General features: G+C 52.7%; 2 protein-coding genes across 16 annotated transcripts in view; both read right to left on the bottom strand.

The window, feature by feature from the left end:
• The window catches only part of MTA1 (metastasis associated 1), an 81036-nt gene extending 78195 nt beyond the window's left edge, over window positions 1-2841 (bottom strand). Inside the window, exon 1 of the mRNA XM_062616239.1 lies at window positions 2639-2841. Coding sequence (XP_062472223.1) covers window positions 2639-2666 — 28 coding nt within the window. The 5' untranslated portion in view covers window positions 2667-2841. The remainder of the gene's footprint in view (window positions 1-2638) is intronic.
• Window positions 2842-10666: 7825 nt separating this feature from the next.
• Window positions 10667-15413, bottom strand: part of PACS2 (phosphofurin acidic cluster sorting protein 2) — a 78422-nt gene continuing 73675 nt past the window's right edge. For all 15 annotated transcript variants that reach the window (XM_062616217.1, XM_062616223.1, XM_062616227.1 and 12 more), the window contains 3 exons: window positions 14582-14808; window positions 12593-12706; window positions 10667-11611 (listed from right to left, as the gene is read on the bottom strand). In XM_062616217.1, coding sequence (XP_062472201.1) covers window positions 11493-11611; window positions 12593-12706; window positions 14582-14808 — 460 coding nt within the window. In that variant the 3' untranslated portion in view covers window positions 10667-11492. The remainder of the gene's footprint in view (window positions 11612-12592; window positions 12707-14581; window positions 14809-15413) is intronic.

The raw sequence follows: 15413 nt of genomic DNA, 5'->3' as shown, positions 1-15413 counted from the left end.
GACTGGCTCTGTGCTGAGGGAAGAGCAGGGGATGTTGGACACCTTGACTTTTGACTTCATGTAAAAGACCATACTAGTGCCTCCCATGACATTCTTCGAACCAAAGTGCTGAGGTGTGGCCTGGATAATGGAATAATAAAGGTAGCAGAAAAACTGTCTGGAATGCCAGGCTTGAAGGACTGTGAACAGCCACTACAACCTTCACCTGACTACTGGTTACTAATGGCATCCCTCTGGTTATGAAAGGCACCCAACATGGATCAATACTGGGGCCAGCCCTGCTTAGAAGTTTTTTAATTACCTGGATAGAGACAAGAGTACACTGCCTACAAGTCTGGGGACTTGGGGAAGCATACCACACGCTGGAGGGTGGGCTACTATTCAGAGAGGCTTTGACAAGCTGGAAAGCGTGCTGACAAAAACCTCAGGAACTTCAACTACAGCTACAGCAGAGCCTCACATCTGGACTGGGGTAACTCCCTACAACAGTACATGCTGTTGGCGTAGCATCTCTGTAGGAAGGCACTTGGTAGAACAACAAATTGCCCAGAAGCCAGCAGCCCACCCTTGCAGTGAGGGCAGCCAGCATTGCTGTGTTAGCAGAAGTGCAACCAGGAGGGTGAGGGGACGGATCCTGCCCCTCTTGTGAGCACTCCTAAGACCATTGGAGAGCTGGGTCCAACTTGGACTCCCCAGCACTAGTGACATACAGGAAGAAGGCCAGCAGAGGCCACAGAGGCAATCGGTGCTGGAGCATGGGATGTTCAATAAAAGACAGAGGCAGGTTAGTTCAGTTTGGGAAAGAGAAGACTTAAGGGAGATGTTACTGCTGTCTGCAACTACCGAGTTGGAGGTGTTGTGCGGACTGGGCCAGGCTTCTCTCAGAAATGTGCAGGGATAGAATGAGGGATAAGGTACACCAGCTGGAACATGAGGAAATCCAGAGAAACAAATATTTGCCATAAACATGGCCAAACATTCAGCAAGACCCAAAGTAAGGGTGGCATCGTCATTCTTACAAGATACTCGGAACCAGGCTAGACACAGCCCTGAACACTCTGCTTTGATGGGCGAGCTTCTAGCAGGAGGTCAGCCTAGTGATCTCCAGAGGCCCCTTCCCACCACCCATGGGGTGCACAGTACAGATTTTGCCATGTAGAATGCTAGAGACGACATTCCACCCAAGACAAGCGTCTATAACGTTAAATGCCAAACAGCAATTTCCAGGAAACAACTCTCTTTACCAGTCACACCAGGAATCAAGCTGTACATTTCCACAACTCATCTTGACCTTCTGTCTTTCTACTCTCAACATCTCCAAACCAACATAACTCTATGTGCATATGTTCAGCTTGTAGCAACCCACAAAACAAAGCCAGGACAGCCAAGAGGCACACCTTATTCCTCTATGAAAACCAAGTGCAACCAGAAAACAAAGTACAAGCATGACAAAAGAAGCGGTATTTTTCAGAGCACAAAGTAAGTGTAGGCCCAAAGAGCGGAAAGTTGTTGATGGAGAGCAGCCAGACAGGATGGCTTGGCCACCTTTGCTGTATTTTTTTCCTTGTTTACTTTACACTGGTTTTACAGAACTCCACAAGAAACAGCGCATTTTGTAGAGGAGAGAAGCCCACAGAAACATCTTCCTGCACATCCTACCATGCTGGGGAGAAAGAAGCTCCACAGAACAGCTTTTATGAAGGAAAATGGCCGAGCACAAATTCATGCCAGACCACCCTCAGTTTATATTTCATAAAATACAGTTCCAAAGCCTGTTGCCTCTCCTTCCTCTTCACGTGAGTCTAAACAAAGGACATCTAGACAGGAGAGCAACCCTGAATAGAAGACTAATGGGAAAGCATACAACAAAACAGCAAGTGCGGAAGAGGAGGCCAAGATCTGGACGTGCCTCACACCAGCTCCCTGCTCTACCAGTGGTCTCTGCTCATCCTTGTGCTCCTTATCTTAGCAACTCCTCCTTGCTCCCCACCCCTACAACCTCGCATGACCCCCACAGAAACAGCCCCTCCACCCCAGGTCCCATCCCCGTGCCCGTCCCGATGCCGCTTCCCAGCGGCCTCTCGGCTCTTGCTGTCCCGCACCGCCCCAGCCCCACTAACCCACCTCACCATGCCCTAGGCCCGGGTCTGCCCGAGCTCCCCCGCACCCTCAGCCCCGCGCTGAGTGCCCCATCTCTCCACACCCTCACACGGCCCCACATGGCTGCTCCCCGCTCCTCACCCCGGCCTCCCCCGCTGCACCACGCATCTCCCTAAACACACCGTGCGTCCAGCCCTGCTTCTCGCCGCACAGTCCGCACAAGGGCTCCCCGCGGCAGCCCTTCACCCCGTTTAACCCCACTCCAGGCATCCCCTCACCCCACAGCCCACCAGGCCCCGGCCCCTGCCCCGCACCGCCCGCCCCTCGGGAGGCTCCGCGCCATGCTACAGCCCCTTCCCTCCCGGGCTGCCCCTGGGCCCCGGCCCGCCCCAGGTGCCGTTTGAACCCCGGCCTGCCGCCGCCCCGCCCGGGGCCTACCCCGCCGCCGCGGCCCGCCGGGCCCCCGAGGCGCCGCTCGCACGCGGGAGCGAACGAGGGGAGGGAGGCACGGCGGGGCCGGAGCCCCGTGGGCGCTTACCTCCGACCCGGTACATGTTGGCGGCCATGCCCGGGACGGGGCCGGTGCGGGGCGCGGACCGCTCCCGCCGCCGCCTCCAGGTGCCGGATCCGCTGGAAAATGGAGGCTGAAGCGGCCGGGCGGGGGAGGGGAGCGGGGGAATTAAAGGGGCCGCGCCGGCTGCCACCCGACCGACAAGAAGGGAGAGACGGAGGGAGGCGGAGGGCGGGGCGGCGGGCCCGGGCAGAGAGGGGCCCGGCGGCGGGAGGAAGGGAAGGAGGGAGGGAGAGAGGGGGAAGGAGCAGGAGCAGGAGCCGGCCCCAGCGCCCAGCCCGCAGCGTGTGAGGGCGGTGCTCCGCGGCCTGCGCCCGGCGGGAGGGGACGGGGCGTGTGGGCGAGCAGAGCCGGTCCGCACACGGGCACACACACACACACACACAGCCACACAAGGACTGCTCTCACAGCCACACACAGAGCGGCTGTCCTGACACAGCCTCTGCCACAGCGCTCCCCTCGCCACGCAGGCTGAGCCCTTCTCACGTACGCACACTCACGGGGCCTGTCCCCAGGTAGAGCCTGACACACACGCTCAGGCAGCACCTGTGCTCCCGCATCTGTCCGCACACAGAGCTCTACACCCAGACCTGACTGTACCCACAGCTCTCCGTACACACACTCCTTTACTCGCACACAGACCTCCTCACACACGCACATCTGCCACTTCTCAAAGCCCTTCTTGTGCACACACCGCCTGTCACACACAGCCTCCATGTACAGGCAGTACCTCTACAGTCCTCGCCTGTCCTCGCTCACACACACGGTCTTCCTCATACACACTGAACCACCACAGGCCACTCCATGGACACAACCATCCTTGCACACACCCGCAGCCAGCTCACACCCCAACAACAACCCACACCTTCAGTAGCCAGCACAGGCAGACCTGGGGTGCTGTTGGCCTCTTGGGCACAGCAGGGTGACCACTCTTGCTCCTCAGCTCCAGCGCAGAACTGGAGAATGAATGACCTGGTGTTGCCTGAGCCAGATGTCAGCACAGGGCCCCTCCGCAGACAGGTCGTGATGGCTAAATAATATGTTATGAAGCTCTTTGCTGGAGTTAAGTGGTTAATGGTGTAAACAGTCATACCCTTGACCAGAGCCACTGCTTGTGCTCTCAACCCAGATCTCATAACATCCTGAAACAGCCGTAAAAGACCATCCAAAACCTTGGCATCTGCTAAAATACATAGACCTGATGTATTTTTGTTAAAATTCACTTTGTGTTTTAGATGAAAAACACCCGAGCCCCAGATCTCTGACAGTCCTTCGATGCCAGTAGGGCACTGGGCTCTGTCTTCATGTTTGTCATGCGTGCAAGGAGCACAGCCAAGCAAGGAAAGCACTTGTGGGAGTGAACATTGGTCAGCCAAAAAAGTTTGGTGCACCTGGGGGTACTGCTGTGATAATTCTTCCTTTGAGAGATGGCACAGCTGTCAGGGATGCCACAGGACACAAGGGCCGGCTCTGAGCCGGCTGCTGCTGTGACCATTCGGCAGAGCAGGAAACAATTCAGTAGGACACAGAAATATTGTCCAGAATAAATACTTACAAGTCACATCATGGAGCACTCAGCAGTTGTACATGAAGAAGTGGATGGTCACATGGCACTGACTGCTCTTTCCAGAAGCTAAATTGTGTTTTAAATGATAGGAACAAAAACATGCTGGAACTTAACCTGCTGTTCCTCTTCCAGGTTAAGCAATGGCTGTGGGCACTGCTGGGGCGTTGAGCAATGGGAGGAAGGGGAGATGGCAGCAGCTGCCACAGCCTGGGAAAGAACAGGCACTTGCAACACCCCATCTACCAACACAAGACTACATTCCCACTGGTGCTACCAGCTCCCACTGTGGCAAACCCAGTCTTTCAGGAGGACTTCTGGTGCATCCTGACAGGGCATCGCTTGCACCTGAGACCGCTTATGCCAGCAAAGTGCACCTCTGCTGGGAAAAGACAAGACCTGCAAAAGACAGACACCATTGCTTTGAGAGCCCAGTCCAAGGCTGCCTGGCAGAAATGGGTTTGTCCCAGAATGCATGTGTGAGGAAGGCTTTGTAGTCCCATCACTTGCCACCTGGCACACCCCAGCCCTGAACTATCCTTACTCCACCCAGCTCTGATTCCCTTCTCCTCCCTTCCAGAAAACAGGGGAGTGCGCCCATGCTCCCACCAGGTCTTTTGGCTTGGTGTGGATTGCTCCTGTATGCCCCTCAGTGATGCAGGACTGCTCCTCTGCTCTCCCTCCAGCACCCAAGCCTTCTGACCACCCCGGTCCCCTCTGCTTGCACCCTCCTTCCGATGCCAAGATGGGCTCCTCCATGGGGTCTAACAGGCAGAGCTCAGGCTACACCTCTTCCATGCAGCTGGGCCCTCAGTGCAAGCTTACCAGGGCAAAAATACACAGCCCAAACAGCCTTCACACACTTGTCTCCCCTAGCTGTCCCACAGGCCCCATCATGCCAGCAGCCAGGCACTCCCCATGGCTTTTGGTGCTGTCCCTGCACTGAAGTCATAGAATCGTAGAACAGTTAGGGCTGGAAAGGACCATAAGATCATCTAGTTCCAAACCCCCTGCCACGGGCAGGGACACCTCACACTAAACCATCTCACCCAAGGCTTCATCCAACCTGGCCTTGAACACCGCCAGGGATGGAGCATTCACAAATTCCCTGGGCAACCCATTCCAGTGCCTCACCACCCTTACAGTAAAGAATTTCTTCCTTATATCCAATCTAAACTTCCCCGTTTAAGTTTTAACCCGTTACCCCTTGTCTTACCAATACAGTCCCTAACAAAGAGTCCTGAATTTGCTCCCTCACAAGCTATGTTCTTTCATTCTGCCTGGAATTACCCAATCCCTGCTCAGTGCCACCTGGGTTGGACTTGTGCCCCCTGCTGCAGCAAAGGGCTCAGGCTATAAAGCAACCTGCAAGCCTGGCCAGGCCATGTGGAGAAGCTGAGACATCCATCAAGACCTGCATGCTTTGAGAGCAGCCTATCCTGCAGGGAGGAGTTCCCTTCACCCCTTGCTCCATCAGCAGCCATGCTCCTGCCTCCACCTTTGGCCAGGGGATAACTGGGATGCAGGCTGCTCCAGCTCCACATTCCCATGTGCTGTATCCTGGGGACCACACCCATGGGCCCATTTCCCAAAAACCTTTCTGCCTCAAACCACCTGCTTAGCTATTCCCTTTCGTTCCTCTCTCACCTTCCTACTCCACAGCACAAAGCCCAGGTGCTTGCCACCCCACACATCCCATCGCTCTGCCACTGCAGCTTCATGCTACTGCAGCCTCCGTCTTCCCCTGCTGAGACCCTCCTCAGTACCCTAACACCAGTGTGTCCATGCAGCACAGCCCCCAGACCAGAAACAGGCACCAGCCTGATCCCTCCTTGCTGCAAGGGGGTGACGTCCAGGCCCAAAGAGCTACAGGAGAGGAGCAGGTCCCTCCGGAGGCAGCATCAGGGGCAGGGAAGATGGCAGCACAGATCCACCAGCTCTGCCCTGGAAGTGCTGCTGGGCAGCAGCATAAATAACACAGGAACTCCCCCCATGCCAGAGAGCCAGGCCGCTGTCTTTTTCTGCCCCATTCATACCAGAGTCCCTGTCAAGAGATGACTCAAGGGACAGGTGTGTGCTTTCATGTCCAGTTTTATTAGTGTTGCATTAGTACCATGAAACAGTTGACGAGGTCAAGCACGTTGCAGTTTCTTCCAAGAAAAAAAAAAAACACCAAAAAACCAAAGGCTATTTACATTTAATCAGTCTTCATGGAAAAAAAAAAAAAAGCCAAAACCCAAAACCAACAACCTAGAACCCAAACAATACAACAATGAAACAGATGGACAACTCGGGAATCTACAAAGTGGTAACGTCCCCTTGTACACTGCAGCCTGGACAAGGCTGGCAGCATGCAGCCCCGGTACCCATGCTTACAAGGTGCTTCCCCATGTCTACATACAGAGAATGCTCTGCAACCCCCTGGACAAAGCACAAAGCAGCAGCTGACTGGATGTAGCCCCATTCCAGTGCTCTTCCTTAAGGAAACTAGTGACCTGCTGCTTTCCAAGCTGGTATGTCCCCATCTCCCCCAGTCTGTCCCAAAGCAGCTAAGTGACCCTGCAGACGCATCACCCATGAGAATCCCACTGAAGAGGCTCCAGGAAGCCTCCAGGAGATGCTGCTGCTCATTTCTGGCCTTCTCCCTGCCAGATAGGCCCAGAGGGAGTGCCACACTAAAATGCCACCACACAACTATCTGCTGAGATCAAGACTCCCTGAATGAAGCGGACACAGGCACTGCATCCAACATAGCTTCAGGAAAGCTCCAGGGCTCCCAACCCTTTATTGCTGCACAGTGCGACTGCCCTAATTCCAGCCTTCCTGATTCCTTGGCACACCAAGCATCAGGAGAAGGCCACTAGCCCTGCTACCTCTTGCCAGGCTTTTCCTAAAGATGGAAGTGCCAGGTGTAATACCCTCCACAGCAGCTCTCCAGTGCTCTCTCCAACACACTGCCGGTAAGAAACACAATGGGGCCTGTGCTGCAATTGCAGGTTAAGCATGGAGCAGTGGGGTTCTCAGCTGAGTTCGAAGATGGAAAGCAAACTGGCACATCTCTTCCAGCCACAGAAACCTCTCAGCCACCTACCCCTGCCCTCTCTGCAGGATAAAGCCACAAGCATGTGCTAATTAAAGCAGCGAAGCACAGCCAAAGAGACAGTGACTCTCCCCAAACTCACAGGTAATTAAGTAGGGCTCTGCAGTTATTGCCGAGATGTAAATGGTAACAACTGAACTGTATGAAAACTGCAGCACTGAGTTAAAAACAGCCACCTAAGGCATCAAGTCAGCAGCGTCACAGGACAGCCAACCCTGACTGAACACTGGCAGGGCTGAGGTCCAGCCTTTGCCTCCAGGAAACTCAGCCTGGAGGAGCAGGAAGCACTCAAGGTGCAACACAATGCCACAAAAACCTTCCATCTTCCATCTGCTCACCAGCGCTGTTAAACTAGGTCAGCATCACAGAGCCCAGTGCAGCAGTGAGCCCACTCCTGAGACCCTGCCTCCGAGAGAGGTGGGGGCCCTTCACCCAACAGCAGCTGTAAAAGAAACCAGCTGCTTTGAGAAGCCACAGCCGGGGAAGCAGGAGACGCGAGCTCTGGGACACAAAAGGGACAGGGAGACCAGGGGACACTGCCTTCAAAGCACCTCCCAGCCAGATAGCTCAGATGTTGCCCGCTCCAGCCCCTGCCTTCACTGTTAGATGGCATGGTTCCAAAGCAAGCCCTGCCTATGCCATGGCGTTTCTTTGTTCGAGTTGCACCTTCCTCACCAGAACTCAAAAGAGCTGGAAGCAGGGAGGTGCTGCCTCTGCTCTAAGCCATCCTTCCGCACTTGCCAACCTGCACACAACCATCTACCCTGACCATGCTGGTGCAGCTCTGCAGGCACCTCTCTCTGGCTGGCGGGGCTGGATCTTGGCAGGCTCCCCAGGAAACTGTTAGGGAAGCTGGGAGGGTGGAAGGCCCAAGATCCCAAAATGGCCTGAGCCACACGCATGCTTTGACACTCCTTTTCCTTAGAGACACAAACCTGTTTCTCCTCCAGTCAGGGTCAGAAACAGCTGCACAAAGTGGCACCACACCATACAGGAGAAACAACAGAGGCACAACACCCTGACTGGAGCAGCACCACCAAACTCACATGCCAGCCCTTGCCTCCAAGGCAGGGAAATGCCACAGCCATTCCCCCAGGCACACAGCTGGACTCCAGGCGGACAAGGCTGAGGAGCTGGGATGTTTCCTTGTATGTTATAGAAGCATTTCAGAGCAATGGCAGCTTTCCACAGGGGAGGAGCCCTGCAGAGACACAAGCCCTCAGGCCTCAGGCCTCCAGAGTTTCCTGATCAATTCACATGTATAAAGTTAGAACAAAACACAAACCAACATGAAATGCAACAAGCAGAAGTGTTTCTCTCACACATACACACACACAGAGTAGAATAGGGCAACACACATTTGACAGGCAGGACCCTGGAAATCCTGTCCTAGCTACCATTTGTTTCTTTACAGTAGGTTGAAATACAAAGAGGAGCACAGTGATTGTTCCCCCCTTACTCCCCCAGTAAACAAAGTTATTGCAGTCAGTTATTCCACCCCACCTCTGCAGCAGTATCATGCTCTGGTACTGAGAGCTGCCCAGGCTGCATGTGGGTCCCGGCACTGGAACCCAGCCCAACCACTCCTGTCACACCAGCGTGAGACTCAAGGAAGAAATCACACACTAATTTCCTTTTAAAAGCTTCTTTCTTCCCCGATGCCACAGCCTCAATAAAGAAAAAGAAGTGATGAGCTTACACACCATCTCCCGCGTCACCGCTGCTAGGCAACACTATACTGTCCCATAGCATCAGCTCAGGTCAACCGAAAACACATGAACTGAGGGACATGACGACATCCGAGTTACAGCCGAGCTTCTGTCACAGCCAAGAGCTAGCAGACGGCAGGCACACCTGCCTGCGGGAAGAAACACACTATTGCAACTAGACAATATGTCCTGCCCAGCAGCGTGCCACCAGGCGTGGGTTCATGTCCTCCTCCACAGTATGGTTTGAAGGGAATACCCAGTCCCTGGCCAAGTAGGCTGCACTTGTGCTGTGAATGGGTTTAATGAAATCAGAGTTGGTGAAGCAGCCCATGCTGTGAGCTGCAACAGGCACTAGATCCAGCAGGGACCATCCTCTCACCTAATAATCCCTTGCTCCTCATCACCAACAGAACATACCACCACTGTCCCGCCCAAAAGAACCCGGGTGGCCCCTGTGTAGAGCAGGACCTGCCAGGCAGGGTAAAGTGGGTCCCCCAAGCCTTTAAAAACAGGATCAGATGGGGAAGGGAGGAGGGAAAAAGAAAGGTTCCAAAGCATCACTGCCCCCAGAAAGTGCCTTCTGGAAATGTTCACAGAGCCTGGCCAGCCCACTAGGGTGGGACCCAAAAAGGACCCCATCAAAAACTTCAGTCCCTTACCCTGATACACCAGAGGTGTCTGTTCTTCCACACTGCAAGCACACTGTTCTCCCCATATCCCATCTGCTTCCAGTCCCTCCTAGGCATGCCCCAGGAGGCCTGGAGAGCAGAAGGCCACATCTGCAGGACCCGGAGCTGCCAAGACCTATGACTTGTCACACTGCCTCCTTGTCTCGGCACCTCAAGCATCCCTGGCAGCAGCAAGGTGTACAACATAAACTCAAGTGCAGCCAGAGCCAAACCAATGGTGCAAGACACCCAAGAATCTCACTCCTCCATCTCACAGGACGTCTTGCTGCCTGAGGCAGGTGGAGAACCTGGCTGGCTTCATCCTCTCTCATGTCCCAGTTACAGCTTCCACTACACCAGGCTACTGAAACCCCTAGGCAAAGCCTCAACCCATAGGCAATGCTATTCCAGGGCAAAAGCATATCCTGCTGGGGAGGAATACTCAGAAAGCAGAAGGTAAGAACAACATCCATCAACAGAACAGTCCATGGGAGGCTGCATACCCCCAGCACCCTTCATTTTTGTTAAAGTCTCTCAGTCCCTATGAGGAGAGGTCCTGTGAGGTTCAAGGGCATGGCGAAAACACATGCCTGCAGTGGCCCTGAAGCCAGGCAATCTGCACCCAGCCTGAAGACATGCATGAGGGAGATGGCAGCAGGCTCTAGGGAGCACAGTGCAGTCAGGGCAGGACAAAGGCAGCAGATAAAGCAGCCCATGCTACCTCATGTGTGCAGGTTGACAGATGGACAGGAAGGCAGCTGGACATACAGAGCGCCTGGCTGGCTCCCAGTCCAGCCAGGACAGTGATGCATCACATCACAGACAACAGCTTATCTTCCTGGGTTTGTGTTTTTTGGCAACTTATTTCCCCCCCCTTTTTTTTTTTAATTATTATTATTATTTTTTTAGAAAGCATTAAAAAAAATCTGCAGCTGTTAAAAAAAATCCTTTCCCTTTAGAGGCTGGACGAGGTTTTATTGACAGGTAAATAATCAGTGTGAGTATGTAAATAGCAGCGACCCCACTGACGTGGCATCCCTCAGCTGCACAGCCAGCTGCGGGGACTTCATGACTGGCTCGGTTTGGTCATTGTCGCAGACCTGGGACACTGGAGTTTCCTTACACATAGTGTTTCCCTAATTCCAGTTCCTGTCCAACTCTCCTCAGGCATCACTTCAGCACAAACACCTTCCCGTCCCCATGGCAGACTTGGGGATCTCCTCCCCAGACCTCTCCAGCTACACAAGTGGTTTGTTTTTCAAGCCAGACAGTTGAACTCCCTCCAGACTTGCTGATCTCTCATCCTTTGGCAGCAGGAAAAAAGAATGGCCATCTTTTCTTTCCTGGAAAGAAACAGGAGGGGGCCAAACACACCGCATGATCTTCCGCAAAATCCACTCAAGCTGATCCATGGCTCCCCCAGACCACTCACACCAATGAGGTCTCAAGGTTAATAAGCAGTGCAGTTATTCAGCTCTCTGCTTGTAAGTAGTAGGTGTTCTTGGGCAGGTTGCCTGCTCCTGCCAACTCCCCCACGACTTCATGTTGTCAGCACATCTATATTTAAGACTGGGTTTTTTTTGCCTTTGTTTAAAGGGGTTTCCTTCCCTTGTAGTAAACTTAAGAGTTAATAGAAAAAAGTAATTCGAAAGTAATCCAAGCACATCTGTAATTAATTCTGCAGGAGAGGGCAGAGAGATGCGAGTCAGAGTTGGCACGCAGTTCCTGGCTCCTGGTGTGCAGTCCCGGGACGGACAGAAGGTCCCTCTGCCGAGCACGGCTAGAAGTTAGATTTGGAGTGTCCAAATATGCAGATGGGAAAGTGCTTGACATGAGAGGACCACTGTGCTGCCAGCTGAAAGAACTTGACGTCGTTCCACTCCACCCCATCAATGAGGACTGCAGAGGATGGCGAAAAGAGAGGAGAGTTAGAAAACACCAAACAGAAATGGGCAGCATGAAACAGCTTTGCTAGAAACCTCCCTGCAGTCAGCAGAGGGAGGCCTGGCCACATTCTGGGCCCAGCCTAAATGCTACTCTGCCTGGCCACCCCACCACTGTAAATAGCTGCATACATCAGGGAGAAGAGCTCCATAGCAGACCAGGTTTACGAAGAACAGCTCACACTGTTGTTCCAGCATCGCTCACCGACACTGGAGCTCCCCAGACTGCTGATTTCAGTGACACCTGATTTCATTTCCTGAATTTCCCAAACATACTTCATTTTCTTTTATGGGCAAATGCACTCTGTAAGAGTTGAACATCAGTCTCTCATCACTGGCACTTCTAACCAGATCCACATCTTTTAAAGAGGAGCCGCATGTTCTGTGACCACCCCTCAACACTCACGAATCTCACAGGGACTGAGCCAGGATTAAGGGGGTGACCTAAGCAGATCCCTCTACTGTGAACAGTGGTGGTGATTATCAACTGAATAAGCTACAGGGATAGTTTTGATACTGGTGGCACATCTCCACTGACAGCCCCTTTATGTCTGTCTGCCAGATGTATATGTGGCTACAGCTACAGCGAGCTTTTGTGCCACAATCCTGACCAGAGGAGCAGCAGCACTCCCACTGCTCTCCACCACCACTTGCACGAGATATGCAAAACAGAGAAGACAGGGAGGGGAACGAAGCCTGGCCCAGCCACTGTCCCCAGCCAGGGCATGGATTCAGAGGAGTTTCTGAGTAAGGGAAGATATTCCCAAATCAAAGACCTATTAAAGCATTCCCCTATGCCAGACACATCCAAGCCCATTCCCCCATTATGGTGGCTCCAGAGTGTAAGGGCAGGACAGCAGGTCAGCCCTTTGCCTGTAGGACAGTGCTAGCATGAGCCTTGCCCCAGAACCCAACAGGATGCAAGCACCGCACTTACCGCGCAGCATGTTCTGCTGATGTTTTGCTGTGCAAATCAACCTGCTGATTCCTTCAATACACTGGCTCTTTGACTCAATCTCCTTGTCTTTTGTTTTCTTGGGCAAAAACATCACTGGAAGAAAATCAAACCAGCACACAGTGAATCTCTGCCACACCCAGGCAAGACTTGTTTGGGTTTTTGCATTTAAACATTCATGTCTGAAAATTCTAGATCTAATTTTAACTCCTAAAATCACCCGTTTGGCAGGAGTTCGACTGTGTCAGTGCTGAGCACCATCACCTACGTATATGGACATCTTAAGTCCTAAGTGTCCCCATATGAAGCATTCTCAGCTCATAACCCAGGCCCAAAAGGGCACCTTCAGCGTAACTTCTGCTGCTCAGTTGGGACACCAGGGAAAACAGTAGCATCTGTATGGTGCCCAGTCTGTGCCCTGCCCTGGGTGAGGGATCTGCCGGGCGGCTGCACTACTTAGGGACAGTCCCACATACCGCACATGCTGACAGGCAACGCTGCTCTCCAGCCTTCCCTCTCTCTGCAGGCAGGTCTGCTGCACCAACAGACACCTGGAGAGCAAGAGGGACTAAACTCTGGGTGGCTGGTGGAGAGGGTAAGCATTAGGAGACCTAAAAAAGGGTCCACTTCCCCGAGAATTATCCAGATGCATGAGCAAAGATGTAGAAACTGACTCCACAAAAGCTGGTGGTGTTGAACACCACTGCTCCAGCCTGGGCCAGCCCCACTGAAGAACATTTTGAGTGTCTCAGGATCGTTTCTCCTGTAGGCATGCCACTTAAAAAGGATGTGGTCAGGCATGGGAGCTCTGGTACCACCAGTGCCACAGCTATGTTGCCCATAGTGACCTGGCTGTAGGGTTATGCACCTATGTCCTGCAGCCATCGGTTCAGGAGACTCAGTCAGCCTTCTTTAAGACCCCCAAAAAACAGGCTTCCACCAAGAATGACTCCCAGTCCCATAGGCAGAAAGATGTCATGAAGGACAGCTACTGGCAGTTGAATGTAAGTGCCTCACTGCCTTGCTGCTTCCCTGAAAATACTTCACTGCAGAGGTGCTCTCAATTTTTACTACGTTTCACATTACCAAGGCCAGGAGCAAATACAGGATTATTGACAACATTTAATATGCCTTTTGTTTGTTTTGAGAAAATAAGACTTCAAAAGCAGAAGATTAAAAATTTGAAAGGTTAACATCAGGCTTTGTGCTGAAAGCATTCCTCTTCTACCTCCTTTTGTCCCACAGAGCACTCTGTACAAGAACATAAGAGCTCCTGTAGAAGAGCTTACATTGCTGCAATCCTGCTGTTTGACACCACCTCTTGTATGTACAAGCATGCCTAGCAATGGCTTGGCAGGTCTGGCTGATGCATTTGGGCCCAGCTGTGACAGTGGTATTCTAACACAAGAATACCACATCAAATCCAGCAAAACATCTCTGCTGGGGCTGCTGCCGTATGCTGCAATATGATGGGATGCACATTGTCCTGCACCTCTGCCATGTGGCAGAGGAGAGACCAGAGCATGGACCCGTACAGGTTGAAGTCTCCCCTGACTCTCGTGGTCAGGGCAAAAGCTGCCTCATACCTAATCCAACACTGCAAACCAGCACCAGGAGGCTCATAAAGAACACAGGGAAGATGTCCAGAGCAGCATGCCTCCTGGCTTTCTAAACATTCACCCACAGATGTCCCTGCTCTGTCCCCACCTTGGTTCTCTTGAGCTGTACCATCTCAGCTATTCAGCTATAAGGGTGAACTCATCCCCTTTTTACAGCAAAGAGGAAACACCCTTTCAAAGAATCACGTTATTCAGCCACTTCTCATCTACAGACAGACTAGGATTTTGGGGATAAAACCATGACTAAGGTGCTATAATGCAGGACTGACAAGTCAGGCAGCCCTGGAGCAGCAGAACAGGGAGAGCAGCATTGTACTCTTAGCCTTTGGCAACAGTAAATGGGTCACTTTACCTTTCTTGTTCTTCTCTTTTGTCACAACAGTCATGGACATTGTTGGAGTGGTGGCAATCTCACCGCTGGCAGGTAACCTGCTGACCTGGAGGGACCGGAAAGTGCATTTCAGTGTGTTTTTGGTAGTCGAGGGGTCCTTCTTCTCTGGGTCTCTCTTTCTGTCCATGGGTGGAGCTGCAATCCAGTAATCCACCTGGAGGCCCATCAACTCAGCACCAACGCTCTGGCTGCAAAACAAGAGAAGAAGGTAATTTCTGTGCAGCACTCAGTAGAGCTCCCCCCACCTGTGTTTTTCAGAACGGCTGCTGTTCAGAGGACAAGCACCTGGCTCTTTGGGAAATCAGGCAGCAACGTTTCACAGTGAGACCCAATAATCACAAAAACACAGGAAATCATCACTGAGTGATTACACTACAGAGTCACATTACATGGTGGTATCAGTTTGGCAGCACAGAACTGAAATGAACTGAGACAAGCTAACCTACTGCACAGCCATAAGGATGGAGCAGTGGGAAAGTTTCCTAACACGATGCTGAGTTCAATGACTCAACTTGCAAACATGGCCACTGAGGTGGTCCAGATCATTTGCAGTCTTTGAGTGGGAAAGAGGCTGTAAGCACTTTCCTGCTGCCTCTTGACCACCGGTGAGTGAGTGAGTGGCCAGGCACAGCATGGCCAAAATCAGCTCTGAACTGGGGTGAACAAAGAGCTGGTGGGTCCCTCAACATTAGGCACTCAGTTCTCAATCACCCTGTCTTGCTTTCACCTCCTATGGTCATGAGTTCTTCCTGTCACTGGCTGCTTCCCTTCCTGTCCAGATGCTCCACCAAGC

This window comes from Pezoporus occidentalis, unplaced genomic scaffold (assembly GCF_034315485.1).
Source record: "Pezoporus occidentalis ecotype Australia unplaced genomic scaffold, CSIRO_AGI_Poc_V1 ctg189, whole genome shotgun sequence".
NCBI lineage: Eukaryota > Metazoa > Chordata > Aves > Psittaciformes > Psittacidae > Pezoporus > Pezoporus occidentalis.
Note: the sequence above shows the minus strand (reverse complement) of the source record. Positions and strands in the feature narration are given on the sequence as shown.